Raw genomic sequence first — 15,752 nt, 5'->3', positions numbered from 1 at the left:
CTTCCACTTGACCTCCGAAAAGAATCATTAACTGTTGAGTAGTTTTTATTTAATTCAACACAATTAATATACAGTAACATATTTCAATATTTCACCCGAAAATGAAAATTCTGTCATCATTTACTCACCCTCTTGTCATTTCAAACCTGTATGACCCTCTTTCTTCCGCAGAACACAAAAGAAGATATTTAAAAAAAATGCTATTAACTGGACCCCATTGACTTGCATTGGTTTTGGTTACCAACTTTCTTTAACATATCTTCTTTTGTGTTCTGCAGAAGATACAAACTATACATGTTTGAAATGACAAGAGGGTGAGTAAATGATGACTGCATTTTTATTTTGGGGTGAACTATTGCTTTATTATTCATGTAATTAAATATAAATTGTTATATTATAACCAAACACAGACCAGAGGTGTGTGCGTCTGATGAAACCTACTAACTAAAAAAAATATAAGAAGTGATTGCCTGACTCACAGCCATGATGCTAGTGGTTGTGGGTGGTTGCTAGGGAGTCCTATGTAGTTGCTAAGGTGTTCTGAGATTTTTGTCGGATGTTAGAATACTCTATTTTGGGATAATTGGAAATGCTTACTGGTCACTTGATATGGATATCAGGTCCGTCTTTCAATGTAATTCTATTGGATTTTAATCATTACCACATGATAAGTCCGACCACTTACAAAACCAAGAGTGAGGAATGATTTATGTTCCAAAGGTTAATACTCACACTGTAAATATGCTGGGTTGCTTCGACCCATTGGGTAAAATATGCGGAAACACAACAGTTGTTTTAAACTATGCTGGAAATGTCCATATTTCACCCAACCAAAGTTGAATCAACCCTGTTTTTTTAGAGTTTATCTCAAGTATGAACAAAAGTAACGGTGATGTTTAATTTGGCAAACAGCCCTGCTAAATTACAGTACCTTGATTTACAGACATCCAACTTGTGAAAGACTGACATGATATACTGTACCTGATAAAATGCTGTGGCTATAAATAACCTGGTCAACTTGAGAAAAACAGCTCAATCTAGTTAAAAGCTTGCGTTATGTGTGATGTGAAAACATACCGGGGCACTTCAATGTATTGTCTGTTAGTGTCACATATGTGCGACATAAACACACACAGTGTGATCACATGACTCACAGGCAATGTCGTTGAAGATGTATGATCCCACATAAGAGAAGACAAGCACTGAGATAGGTAGAGCACAGTCGGACAGAATCTCTCTCATCTTCACATGCAGAAACGGACTGCCAGGAAAAAATGGAAAGATGGGAGTGTCAAAATTGGTTTCTGTGACTCTTTAAAACACCCATCGTGTGTGTGTGTATCTGCAGGTGTGTTATGGAGAAACATACTCACCTCCTCCTGAACTGGTAGAGTGTGTATCCCACCCACAATGTGCCCAGCATAAGTAGGAGACAAAGAAGTGGCCGCGCTCGTGTGCACAGAATGAAGGATTCTGGGAGGGACACTGGCCCCGCTACTGTCAGGTTCAGTTCCCCTAAATGTATACTGCTGCTGATGCGATTTAACTCTGCTGCACTCCCATTGGCTAGGGTGGGAGCATGGTAGTACTCGTGAAAAACTGTTAAAGAGATACAAGGTCAAATTATTTATATCAAGTATAATTGTTTGAATCATATAACATAGAGATGCACCAATCGCAGAAAATCGCATGCTGTCAATAGTATGAGAAAGGCAGTTTGCGAAGGCAATTAGTTTGTTGTTAATAACAATAAAAAAACACATTTGTGCGTTCTTTAATAAGTCTAAATATATGTAAAAGGGAAAAATCGAAGTTTTGTGTGTGTGTATTGTATAAAGGTCTTAGAACAGCCTGGATGAAGGGCTTCCAAAGCTTAAATCTTTTCTGTGCCACATCTTTATTGAATAATTGTTTTAAAGAAACAAGAATATTGATGGAAAAAGCATGTGAAAATTTATTTTAGTGGAATCTGGTTTATTGCCAGTAACATCAAGCAATACGTTCTGCTGATAACACATGCGCATTGTTTCGGTTCATGCGCATTTTTGGGATGTCTTTCCCGAACGGCCTGTTTCACATCACACCAGAGCATTTCAAACTGAGGGGGGCAGGACATTTCATTTGGCCATTCTCAAATACAGCATCTCTTTTGTTTGAAGCACTCTGATGCTGATTTACTGCTGTGTTTTGGATCATCTTCATGTCGAATGACCCAACTTCTTTTGAGATTCAGATCACAAACAGACGTTGTGATTTTCTGCCCCTGGTATATATTGAAATTCACTGGTCCCTCTGTGACTCCAATCCGTCCAGAACCTGAGGCCGCAAAACAGCCCCATATCATTATACTCCTCCCACGATCCTTCAGTTACGATGAGGTTTGGCGATGGTACCCAGCTTTTTGTGTTTTTCATTTATTAATATGTATTGCATTGTTCAAGACATTCGGAATTCTCTTTCGAGACATTTTTTGAAGATTTCTATCTATGAACACCTTTCTTTTACAACGTTCTCCTAATGGTAGACTTACGAGCAGCCAATATTAACCATGAGAAAAACATGACTACTTGTAGTCAGCCTTGGGTTTTGTGTAACCTCTTTAAAGATTCTGTGGTGTCTCCTTGACGCTAACCTTTGTAGGATTATAACTCTTAGCGATCAAAGGTTTTTTATGTGCAAGTGACATTTGTTGAAGCTGACCTGCCACACATCAGACTGGCTTCTTCTGGAGCGCAACAATGTTGCTGAACTGATGGTGCTAATCTGTCTGATCGTGGCCCAAATCTTTCAAAGCCTTGGGTAAACATTTTAGGTTTTATGAGCTCTACTTTTCTGGGGTCTTTTGCAGTCCCTTATGATCTGGCCGGATTATAATTTTGTACACTTACATATTATAAATTTTGGCGATTTACATTAATGTGCTATAGTATACATTTAAGCTATAGGTTGGCTGAACGTCTGATGCATAAGGCACACTTTTCTGCACTTTTACCACGTCCGAAGTCGTCCACTGATTGGTTGAATTTTACAAGATTTCCAGGAGTTGTGCGCCATGCACGTGTTCTTTAACGGTCAACCTGGAAAAAACATGAAGCCGAATGATCGAAAGACGTAAGCGGTTTTGTTCACATCGGTTGCAATAAGAATTCATCACGATGGACTAAATGCTTAATTCTTAAAGGTATGCGAAGATCACGGCATAAACTTATCATCATTGTTGTTGTTGTTAACTTTTGACATGTTTGTACAACGGTCTGTTACCGTGGGGACATTTCCACACCTCTAAACATGAAGTGGAACAAAACTAAACTTGATTGGTTGCTTTACCTGTCAGTAATAAGGCCGCTTGGGCGGGGCTTAGCCAATAAAAGTGCCAAAGTTTTCAGACCTTCAGTAATATGAAGGTCTGGCTACACGATACTACCTGGGAATTGAACCCTAATGCTTATGTAAAGGGCTCAGCATAGTCCAGGCGAATTGTGCTTTCGTTCTGCGTTTTGGGGTAAAACGTAGCTTGAAAACGTTGAGAGGCGGTAAAGTGTTTTCAAACAATCCAACACTCCTTTGTTTCTGGAGGCGGGGTTTACATGTAGTATGCAAATACTTGGCGCACGTGCGAAAGTGATCTTAGAGGTGTGTTGGTACATCTTACCATCTCTGCAATGCGACATTCAAAAGCATTCATGCTATTAAAATGTTATCGTTTTTTTTTCACAGACAGTCGTTTTTCGATTTAGAATGTAGTATGCTGAGCCCTTAATGCTACAGGAACACATAGCTTTGTGACCCTTATATTTTTAAACATTTATTCATTTCATCATTTTAAGTTCAATAGACATGGAATTGTTAAAATGTCTGTTTATGTGTTTTGAAATGAAATTTATAGAGGAGAACTGGGGCTAGTACACATGACATGTTTAATAAATGCTTGTTTCTCCAGTGGAGATTTCAAAAGTTGCCTTTAAACATCTAGTTCAAAACTAGCTTTGGATCAGAAAAAATATTTGTGATTTCTTTTCACTGAGAATCCAGAAATAGCTATTGGGTAAACAAGAAAACATAGTAAACATTGATTTATACTGACAGGTTGAACTATGTAGGACCACAATATTTTTCATAAATGTCGTACTGTTTAAATATTGAAGAAAACTATTTTTTATTACAGTTTTTCATATCTTTTATTACACCATTTTTTTAGGGGCCAAGCCCCAAATGGGCTATGGCCTCTACTGCTTCTGTTGGCATTATTTTTCTTCTTCCCCTATCGTAGTCTATGGCAGACCTATGAACCGTACGTAGGAAAATTATGAAACCTGGCACACTCATAGTGGTGGTCCTCAACAGTCATGTATGGGGTCTCTAGCACTTACTCTATCGCGCCACCGGCAGTTCAAAAATTCACTTTTAGAACAGTTGTAACTTTTGAACATCTACTTCATGAAAGTCACTCCACTCATAACTTTAGAAAAGTTTTTCAAAAAATTGAGATCTCCGTGTCTATGGATTCATTGTATCATGCTGGATCGTTTGATTATGATTCTGCCACGATAGGATGATCAGCCTGTCCGCCATTTTGAAATTTGAATTACAGTCCCAAACGTACCCTTCAAGTTTCAAGACAGTGCCGCCAAGCGTTCATAAGCTATAACGCTCCATATGTAAATGCTTATAACTCTTGAAAGCATTATTTAATTCAATTTGACAAATGTGGTCCAAGCTCCGCTTGTATGATCTTTGGACCGAGCCGCACAGACATGGCCGAACTGATTTTTTTAATTTCTGGGCCAATTTTTTGAGAAATACCTCTTCAAAGTTGACTGTGCCTGTGACATTGTCTCTTTCTCATATTTAACTATTCTGACCATATGTAAGGTGTTGTTCATTGCTATACAAAATTAAATTTTTGCGACCATTGTCACTTCTGATTTCTGTTTCTTTTGTATGTTTTATTTCTGTTATTTTTGTCTATGCTCTTAAAGGTGTCCTCGGCAGGCAGGGTGCACCACGTCAACTAAGTGGCTCCGCAAGGTCGCGGGTTTGATTCCCGAGAGGCACATGTGTTACGTGTGTAATGTTGCGATTTCATTCTCTGGAGTTTTTTAAACATATCCATTTTTCAAGTGAATATTGTTCTTGTGGCTGTGCGCTGTTGTGGCTGTGTGCTGTCATAGCTGCAACTTTGGTTATTGTTACATATCGCTACTTAAAACTCTATCAGCTTTGCTCCGCAGCCCAGTTGATGTATGTCGGCTCTGTGGCGAGACTCACTAAGTCACTAGCATAGGGTCTTTGGGGTCAGCGGTTCAAATCCGCCTATTGGCTAGTTCCGTACCTGTACGTAAATTGTGCGCTTTGGCTTTGTTCTCACCTATTCTTCTCAACCTGTCCATTTTTCACGCATGTTCTCTTTCTGCTTCTTTGCTCTCGTTGTGTTGCGCCTGCCCGCTTACACCTCTATCAGGGGCTTGGCCCCGTATCGCTGCTTGCAGCTATATTTAATATTAAAAATGTCAAAATAAGGCCTTCCTTTAAAAACAGTGCTAATAAATAGCAGGTTCCCATTTCGGGATCTCACAAAACATATAACCTTTTTTAGTCGCTAAGATCACACAACTATATGTAATTATAAAGATACTGACTTTCAAATTCAAACCTCCCCCGACTAATATTCACTGAAGCAAAGAGAGTGATAACTAGCCCCGTTCTCCCCTATACTTATAATGAAGATTATAGTGTCATCTAAAAATCATCCATGCAGAAATCCACATCATTCCAAAGGGCTTAACTGTGTACATGTGTGTGAATAGCACTCACTCTTGACAGTGCCCTTAACTGCATCTGCTACAAAAGCAATGGAAATGAACAAAGCTATCACCTCCTCTATCGACCTGTGGGTCATAAACATCAAGAACAAAAAGCATATCATTCACGGCAATAATGACTTCAGGAGTATTTGATTTTGCTGTATTTGCAGGTGTGAGTTTCTGACCTCTTAAAGAGTTTAACAAGCAGACTGAGGTTGAAGACTCCTCCCATGATGAGGAAGAGGCTGTTCCACAAGCCGATGCATGCGTAAAACGCTGGGAAGTCTAGCTCGTAATCATCACAGATCCCCCTAATCACTGTATCCACACAAACATTACACAGATGCAAAAAAAGGGTTATTGGTCCCTCGCATTAACAGAAACAAAGACATGTGAAATAGTTATTGGTCCCTCAATCAACAGAAACCTAGGATCTGTGTTTGGGATAGATCTTTATTACATTCTAATGTGGCAGTTCTGTTTTTAACAGAATAAATTACAACAAAACAAATTGTCCTCAGGAGAAAGTTTCGAATGCATCCGCAGGAATGAGCTTTAGGGAGAAATCTCATCCAAGCCAGGGCAAACATCCGCCTCTGCCCAAACAAATGGGGGCCGTGTTGGACTCCCATTCTGCCATTTGTGAGATTAAAAGTCTTGTACCACCTCATCCTGCGCTTAGCAGGGCTTTCTAAACACTCCACATCATTACATAATCAACAAACGGTATTCAACAAACAGCGAGTGCTGATCTAAACATACTCCAGGACCACAAATGAAGGCGCGAAGGAATGCGTGTTTGTGAGCGTGCATCTATAATCTGTTGTTGCATGCTTGCGGATGCGTTTCTGTACATACCGCTAATGAAAATAGCGATGGGTGCTGTGGTCAGTGGAATGACCAGAGGGGAACCAGCACATAGTGAGTAGATGATTCCTCCTATACTCTGCCCAACAATTGTCTTCTGAACGTCTAATCAAGAGACAGAGAAGAGGTCAGTCAGTGAGTGTGCGTGCGTGCGTGTGCATATATCTATAATGTGTGTTTGTGATCACCAATCTCTCCCCGAGTGATCTCGTCGTTGAGCGAGCCGAAAGCAATAGCAGGAAGCAGCACGGCAATGTACAGGAAAATGGACGTCGTCATGAATTTCACCAGGGCTTTATTATTGCCCACCAGACCTGAAACAATTTATATGAATTTATATGAAACAGAAATATTATTGCTGTCAAAAAACTGTCTCTATGAACAAAATATTTCTCAACATCGCATAAGATTTATTTGTGATATATATTGTATTTAGATATGGAAGTTTGTGTGTGACACACACCGTCAGTGAAGTCAGATGGGTAGAAAGGCAGGCGACGGCAAAGATCCTCATAGATTCCTCTGCCCAGCCTGAAAAAATCTCTACACTACACACACACACACACACACAGAAAGAGAGAGAAGATTACTCGTACACACTCATGCACATCTACATACAGCATATGAAAACATTTAAATACATTTATTGCAATAGCGCAGAGGGCAAGGTACAGGATTAAAACACACACAACATACAACACCTACAGCAGATCCTGCAGAATCACAGCACATATAAACACGAAAGCAAACACAAACAGTGTTTTACACTGCATGGGAAGAAATACTGTGTTAAAGCAGACGAACACGTACACCTACACACTCAGTGACATACACGGTCATACACACAGAAGCTCAGTGTAATCGCACTCACACAGGGCCCCCTGCACAGCAGAGAGAGAGACAGAAGATGAGAGAACACAGATTCTGCAGACTAGAGAGAGAGACAGCCCAGTGTTAGAACAGCATTAGTACAATGCAAAAGGATTACAGCTACATCTGCGAAGCATTACATTACTGTAAACATGAACATAATGCTGCATCAGCGAAAAACCTGTGACATATGTGCAGTTCAGAAAACTACAACGAAAATGGTAAGGTTGCTGTAGTTGTCGATTTGTGTATTTGTAAGTGTGTGCCTGATAGAAAGTAGTATTGTTTTTTGCATCACTAGGAATTTAGGGCAACGCAAGAAAGAATTTGGGGTGCGTTCATATTTGTGGTTCGGTTCTTTTGGTCCGGACCGAAAAAGGAACACAATTATTTAGTCCTGGTTTGCTTAACGTTCAGACTGACATTTTAACAGCGAACCTAAAGATAATGAACCTAACAGCTTATGAGTAAAGTTGCCACATGATTAGACAGCTTTTATGATTTATATTTTGATACAGAACTTACCGGATATTAACAAGAATGCTGTGTGCACAGTGCTGCATATGAGGGTATTTTTAGCAAGCCGGTAACTTGTGAAGACCTCATGAAATGTTTAAAGCAGTCAAAACGGCGCCAGGAGTTCCTCCGTTACATGCGCAAGCACAGATCTAATAAACACCTTTTTTCAGGTCGTATATTGTTATCACTTCCTGTTTTAGCTTCGCTTCGAAGCCTTTGGTCTGTGTTGCGTTCAAGTTTCAATCAAACCGCGCCGGAGTTCGTTTGAAAGTGGTTTCAGCGGTCTCGGTCCGCTTTTTTGGTGCACACCGGAGTTCGGGTAGCAACGTTTACACTTACACAAATAAATGGTGAGCAATAAACAGAGCAATCACACATGAGTTCGTTTTAATCGAACCTAACATGGCATATGTGATCACACCCTTAATGTAATGAGATTTAAAGACTTGAGTATTGTAAAGTGAATCTAAAAAATAACTAAACACATCTTTATATTTTGTCGTCTTCATTGGCAAGAAAAAAAACATGCAATGCAACCAGTATAGTCAGAATCATGATAACGAATAACTTTGATCACCTTAAAATAAAAATCCTGTCATCATTTACCCAGCCTCGATTTGTTCCAAATCTGTATAAATCTCTTTGTTCTGAGATATTTGGACAAAGGATTGTAACCAAACATGATGAAACAAATATGAATATGTGCTCAAATATTTTTTCTAATAAATGGTATTTATCACATTCACCGTAAAATGTGGTAAAAACGCTTAACAATAAGGTTTAACTAGTTACATAAAGCTTTGGTTAATGGAATTAGATTTGTCATATTTCAGCATGTATAACAATAGTTAATATATAATGAATGAACATAAACAAAAAATTGTCAATAGTACATTTACAAATTTACTTTAACCTCTATTTTTAAATTCTGTAAAAAAAGCGTTACTGAATTGAACCTTATTAGGTGTAACCAAAAAAAGATGTGTTTTGTTATGCTTAGTTCAGACCAATGTAGGCTGTCTGCAATTATGTAGGAAACACTAATGTGTGTGTATGTCCAGATGGTTAACATAAAGAACTAATCTCATTTTAACAGGCTTTACAGGTGAGTATTTGGCAGCGGATCGCTTTGACCACTCGTATTAATGACCTACATTAGCCTCTTTTTGGCAGACAAGCTTCTTTCCTGTCTGTCATAGAACCTGTTTCAAGCTATGTTTAAATAAGCCAAGAGTTCATTACCAAGATATACTTATTCATCATGACAGTGTGTATGTCTGAGACAGACAGAGGGAGAGAGAGAGACCGTATCTGGTCGCTTGCCAAAGATGAATAGCTTTTTGTGTGCACACGCACAGATGCTCATGCACACACACACACAAAGTAATGATCCTCTCCACCTGGTTACCATTCCTCAGATGTGTGATGGAGTGAAAAACGAAGTAAACAAAAACACAACTATTTGGGCCTCCGCTGGTGTCTTTACAAAGAAATGAGAGGGCTTGCACAGGTGGGTAACCTCAGCCGGGGTGGTCTTACACCCACTTATGCCGAATCGAGTTTGTGTTTGAGTAACAAAACAAGACAAAGTCGTATTAGCAGCTACATGTTTAATAGAAGTCAGTCACTGGAGTGTGAGCTGAATATGAACAGGTGGAGATGAAATAGAGAAACGCTCGGGGAGGAGAGCTGAAGAGAGAACAAACACAGACAATCGCATTCAACTCAGGTTTGGACCTAAAAACGTTGCCACACGTGCACAAGCAGCGACACACACACCTTCAGTGGTTTTTGGCTGTGTGGGTCTGTCTCTTCGCCTTCCACAACCGTAGTTTTACGCTTCGTGGGGTTCAGGTGGTACCTCTGGATGACCAGCGCCTCCTTAAATTCCTCCTGAGTCTTACTCTCTAGCAACTTCTGTCTGAAGGAGATATCGGAGAACATGCTAGCGAACGTCCTGCCCAGCTCCATCGCCGTCTTAGTGCTTTTCTAAAAGAGGGGAGGATATGTCAAACACACAGATCACGCATGTGTACATTTGGTGATTAAGACTAAATCCGATTTGCTGACACTGTTTTCTCAACTTTATGTCTATCATAATGCTCTTACTTTTATAATACAGAGCACACGTGCACACTTCCTCGGTTCTCTGCACTGCAAAAATTCTGTTTCCCATTAAAAATATCTAAACATCTGTACAACAAGACAAATTCACCCCGTTGGCAAATTGTTTTCCAAATCTAACACAATTTAGTGAGGTTTATGCTTAATAGACAAGAATTTGCCAGTGGGCTATACTTAAGACCCATTCTTTGACATTCTTTTTTATATTACACAATTTACATCTGAATGCATCATGTTTTAAGGATGAAGAGATTAAGGAGGCAGATTGAGTCCATTTAGTATTTAAGTTATGTAACGTTTGTGAACCCTTTGTTTTAAAGCACAAAAAAAGAGGATGTATCTGCACGTATCTACACATGCCAGCATGCCAATCCTGCTTTTAATGTAATAAAAATGTGTGAGTGTTTTCACTTGATTTATGGAGAGAGAGAGAGAGATAGAGAGAGAGAGAGGAAGAGAGCAAAGAGAGAGAGAGAGAGAGAGAGAGAGATGAGCGTATGCAAGATCAGAAACAAAGAAAGAGAGAAGGAAAGTGTGGCAGAGTGATTACAACAACAGATGTAAACACATACTAGCTCACAAACACACAGAATTACGATGTAAACATCCACAAAGAATAACACAATGAGTTTTGAATGAGCCTAAGGCATCACATCCTTTGCAGAGAGACTGCTGGAGGATGAACAAGACCACAAGGCCAGGATTGGAAGACTCAACTGCGGTTCATCACGTCATACATGGTTAAGACACATGCTTAAAACATGGTTGACTCAGTGGTGGCTATTCAGTTTAGCTCTGCATTCATGTGTATGTGAATGGGTGCCATTATCTTACCATTTTAGAAGGTGCAAGAATGAGGATAACGTAACGGACTTCTGCACAATTTTCCCCCCAGTTCTGCGGACGATCCAGGCGAGAGATACACACGTGCCGTCTCTGCAGGTTCTTCACGTTACAGCTGTCATAAAGAGTTGCATTACATTTATTGAGCCACTGAGTTAAAGGAAAGAGTTGATAAATACTCTTTACGATCTACATACCGACAGTATCAGATGAATTTAATATGTTATGGGATAACAGCATAAATGTTATAAAATCCATTGGTTGAGGTCTAACAGGATTACAGAAAGCTCTTGAATGGGGTGTCGACGTAATATTTGGTCATGGCCAGTAAAACAGGCACTTCCAGCACTGGTATGTAAAGTTTCCGTCTATTTAAACCCCCCACCACTTGTTTTGCAGTATACATCAATGTTATCAACTCTATTAAAATGAACACAGTTGCATATCTAATCTTATAACATGTTCTCTTTTAAACGGTAGCGTACACACAGTCTTTAAATATATGATGTGCTGAACACACTAAAGATTTGGAAGTCAATGACTATGACTCTATGATCTTAGATTACACTGCTTTCAGATATTGGTAGAATAAATCCAAACACAGTCCTCCACATTGCATCATTCAGTGAGTGTTACACAGCCGTTCCATGAGGTCCACTTGGAGTGACAGTAAATGGTGAGATCAAGAGTGTGATTTCTCCCCTGAGGTCAATGAAGACTCTGAAACTAGAGCCCTAATGATTCTCCTTGTACATGTCAATATTGTCATAATTGCCATGTGACACACAAAGACTTTAAAGATGGGAAATACCCCGGGACAGCTGTGTCTTCCAAACATTCACATGAAACGCACTATTGGTGCAATTCTGTAGTATTTCCACATTTATCTTATTCTCAGGCAGATAGCTCTTCAGGGTAGGCTCAGTTTTATCCTATATGCTTTTTTAATGATCTTTAGGTTGCAGACAGACTTTCCAAACCTGCAGTTTTTTCAGAGTTCTAAACTCTCAAACTTTTATACTTTTCCTCTGCCTCCTCGCATCCCCAACCCAGTATACAGCAGGTGATCATATGGAGACAACAGAACCTCAGCTTGAGCTTGCAAGATCTCCTCAGACCTGTCACGTCCTGGCCATCACCTATTCGCCTTGTTTCCCTCAGGCTGGACAATGGAAATCCATACACACAAGAATCTCCCACCTTCTAGACAGCGTCTTCCCTGAGGCCATCCGCCTCTTCAATGGCCTCCAGAAACGACGGCACATGCTGGCACTGATCTAGCAGTGTTTACATATCAACACATATCAAAATCGTTCATAATTTTAACTTGATAAGGTTTCATTAATTATAATGCTTAGTTCGCATTATTTTTAATGCTTTGTTTTAATTGATATTTGAAAGTCCTTTAAAATTGCTGCAATATAAACTTGAAGAAAGTGGGAAAAAACAAGACCCTTCAAATAAATAGAATATCAAATCTAGGGCTATTAGAAAAAAACACTTGAAACTAGGTTCAGGGTATTTTTATGTCTCTAGGTCACTCTTCTTGTGAGTCACATTTTCCTTGTATATTTGATAAATTATTAAATTAACCATTTTTAGATCACAATTAAAGATATGATTGACCTTTCATTATATAACTGCCCTCCGTTAGTTTGAATAGATGTTGCCAATAATCCTTTTTATCTTTTCTTTTTTCTCCTTTTCTTTAATCAAATGTTTCAAACAAAACATGTTTTGTCATGTTTTTACATTTCCCCCATGTCCTCAGTATTACTTTCCTTCCTGCATTTATTTCCATTTAGGATCCATCTTTCCATTCTATAAATACTCAAGTTATAATAAATACACTTCATGTTGCTCAGCTTGACCATTTTATACAAATATATATTCTGCACTTAGAGTAAAGACAAACTCTAGGTTAACAGAGTTCTTAAAGTAATGCGCAATACCGATTTTTTAAGACAGAGTACGAGTCCAGATATTTTTTTCTGGTACACCTGACGATACCAATACCCATGCCTGTACCAGTATTTAAAAAAATGCTTTAAAATGAATGAAAAAAATGAATGGCTCTTTTCTCAAAAACTTTGTTCTTGCCTGCCACTGAATTCCATGACAAAGTAATATTGGCAAAAGCCCGTGCCTTTAGAATGGCCATTTTGACCCGGTTCACCCTTGATCGTTTTCCTTCATTGACTCTCTCAGACTGATTGTTCTTTCTTTTAAATTAAAGATCACGGTAAGTTCTTTAACTTTCCTCTGCAAGGTGTATGTCCTTTGCTTGACTCATCTGCTTCCTTTGAGCACTTCATACACAGAGGAAATACAGGAGCAGGACAAAATATGAACACCAATTGTTGTAGGAGTTAATATTAATCTAATAATAATATTTGCGTAGGCTGCTGTGAAAAACAAGCCGTGGTTATCTTTTGTTACCATATATTGTCTAGGTCACTTGCCAAAAACAAGGTTTTAAATTTGTGAAAAGGAAACCTTGTCAGAAGATGTTATTCAGCAAGGCTAAGAGCAAAAGATGATGGGTGACTTGTCAGACTCCAGAGGGACAAATAGTGGGAGTCCATTTAGCAAGAGCATCTGAAACCTTGTCACCACGACTGTAGTGTTTCAAAACCAAAGGTCTCCACCATTATGAGAAAAATGAAAAATAGCTTCCCTCTCTGAAGCAACTTGGAGATTGTTTAGACACACAAGAATATTTGCGCACTTAAGCCACAACTAAATGTGTATGACCAATACTGCATACACAAAACAACATATAAAAATCAACTGTTCAAATATATATTGCTAGTCCTTTTGTAAGGACTAACGTCTTGTTTCTTCTTATTGTCATTTTTGAAATATGTTTTACTAATCAACAAGTTATTCTTAGTGGATAAAGGTAACCAGAGTGCCTCAGATACCACTTTCACTTTAAATGCCTATATTGTTATTTTGTGGGCTCTTTTGTCATCATTCTAAGGGCCCGACTGTGCCTTTTCATGGACCAGAGTCATATTATTGACACCCCTTTCCAAGAACCTCCATCGGGTCAGTTTTACAAATATAAGGTACGCCCGGGTTACTCACAGGATGCAAAGCCAAGACTGCTGGTACTGAATCCCTGTGGCTGTGGCCGTCACACACTGCAGCGTCTCTGACAACAGATGCACTGTAAAGACAGAAGACAGGGGTAAATCGTAGGCCGGTGAAGGCTGAAGACAATGAGTGACCATGCATGGAGAAACGACTGAACAATCGATTCAAGTTAACCACAATCTTGGTGCCACTTTGAGAGGACTTCAAATCAAGTGCGAATGGTAAACCCAAATAGTGAGATTGCTTGCTAATCTGACGCCAAGATTAAGTCAACAGAGTTTCACTGTACAGTACATGCCGACAACACAAGAGAGGGTGATATGATGGAAGGGTTGGTAATTAAATACACTCCTCGCCTCCTCCTCATGAAAAGGCTAATGCATATCAAGGTAGAACAGAAGCTGTAGCACACCAGAGGACAATACACATCACTGCAGCCAGCGTTGAGTGACAATAAAGACCTTTCCAAGAACAACACCAAATGTTTGATTCAAATTAATCAGTCAGTATGTGTGTGTGCATGTGTGTCCTGCCCTCTGTCTTATGTAGATGTGAGCCATCCAGCATATTAACAACAAGCAGTATGGTGTGTACAGGTATGTCCTTTTTCGACAGAGGTGACATGTGATGTTAAGCATGACTAGCAAAAACAATATGTGTGTGTATGTGAAAGCATGTGTATGTTCGAGCTGTTTAGCAGGCAGGACGGATGTCTCTGGCACACAGTCACACTGTCTCATCAATAAGACATCACACATTCACACTCTGGACAGATTGGTATCACCATGACAACACACTCAGCACCACAGAGAAACAGACGGGAATGAAAGAATGACAGAGAGGGGGGAAAAATGAATGAAGCAATATAGAGCAATGTAAAGGTTACGGTGAATTGGCAGATGGTTAAACAGCTTAGATGACTGTGCCCTTGGTGTGCTTCGAGATGCGGAGAAAACAAACAACTCGTGCCGCAATACTTTCGAAAATCATAAGTTTGGCCAAGGCATCCTTTGCACAGCTATAACTGCATGTATAGTGGGTCATAAACATATATGCTGACCAATATTGTAGTTTCATATACAGTTTGTATGCAATATCGTTTAATCTATTTTGTTTTGCTATTTATTATATGTACATTATTGCTTTTCAATACTTGATTATTGTGTTACATGTTACATATATGTGAGTGTTTAATGGATTGTTCGGACAAAAATGTAAATTCTAATAGTTTAAAACCTGAATTGCTGAAATGCAAATCGAGTAGGAAATTTTGATTTCTTTAAGTCAATTCTCTAAATCTATTTGTTTTAATACATTGCGTAGCCTGTTAACTGTCACCCGTTCCGTATACGGCACACCTAAGTTTGCGTCAATATTGTGCATGTAATTTCTAATCGAATCATGACAAACTATATATCATTAGAAAGGTCTAAGACTCTAGAATACAGATTTCTTTGGTGTTTTTTCAAATAATTTATGTAGGGGGAGTAGTTGATTCTTTTTAAAAAGAGTGTGCTTAGATTTTTTGCTATCCTTTTTGGCCCGTATTTTTTTAATGTATTTTTTAATCAAAGAAAACTATAAAAAAAAAAAAATTACAATAAACCTAACAACATACCTTTAATT

At 38.9% G+C, this 15,752-nt stretch overlaps 1 protein-coding gene across 4 annotated transcripts in view; it reads right to left on the bottom strand.

Moving 5' to 3' along the window:
* slc4a11 (solute carrier family 4 member 11) overlaps positions 1-15,752 on the bottom strand; it is a 53,938-nt gene that overhangs the window by 6,157 nt on the left and 32,029 nt on the right. For all 4 annotated transcript variants that reach the window (XM_056760732.1, XM_056760734.1, XM_056760733.1 and 1 more), the window contains 10 exons: positions 14,118-14,199; positions 11,019-11,142; positions 9,840-10,049; positions 7,135-7,219; positions 6,860-6,985; positions 6,663-6,776; positions 5,990-6,122; positions 5,815-5,888; positions 1,374-1,599; positions 1,155-1,261 (listed from right to left, as the gene is read on the bottom strand). In XM_056760732.1, the coding sequence (XP_056616710.1) occupies positions 1,155-1,261; positions 1,374-1,599; positions 5,815-5,888; positions 5,990-6,122; positions 6,663-6,776; positions 6,860-6,985; positions 7,135-7,219; positions 9,840-10,049; positions 11,019-11,142; positions 14,118-14,199 (1,281 nt within the window). The remainder of the gene's footprint in view (positions 1-1,154; positions 1,262-1,373; positions 1,600-5,814; positions 5,889-5,989; positions 6,123-6,662; positions 6,777-6,859; positions 6,986-7,134; positions 7,220-9,839; positions 10,050-11,018; positions 11,143-14,117; positions 14,200-15,752) is intronic.

The sequence above is a fragment of the Triplophysa dalaica genome, chromosome 11, assembly GCF_015846415.1.
Source record: "Triplophysa dalaica isolate WHDGS20190420 chromosome 11, ASM1584641v1, whole genome shotgun sequence".
In the NCBI taxonomy this organism is placed as follows: Eukaryota; Metazoa; Chordata; class Actinopteri; order Cypriniformes; family Nemacheilidae; genus Triplophysa; species Triplophysa dalaica.
The sequence above is the reverse complement of the archived record's forward strand: the minus strand, read 5'-3'. Positions and strand labels throughout refer to the sequence as shown.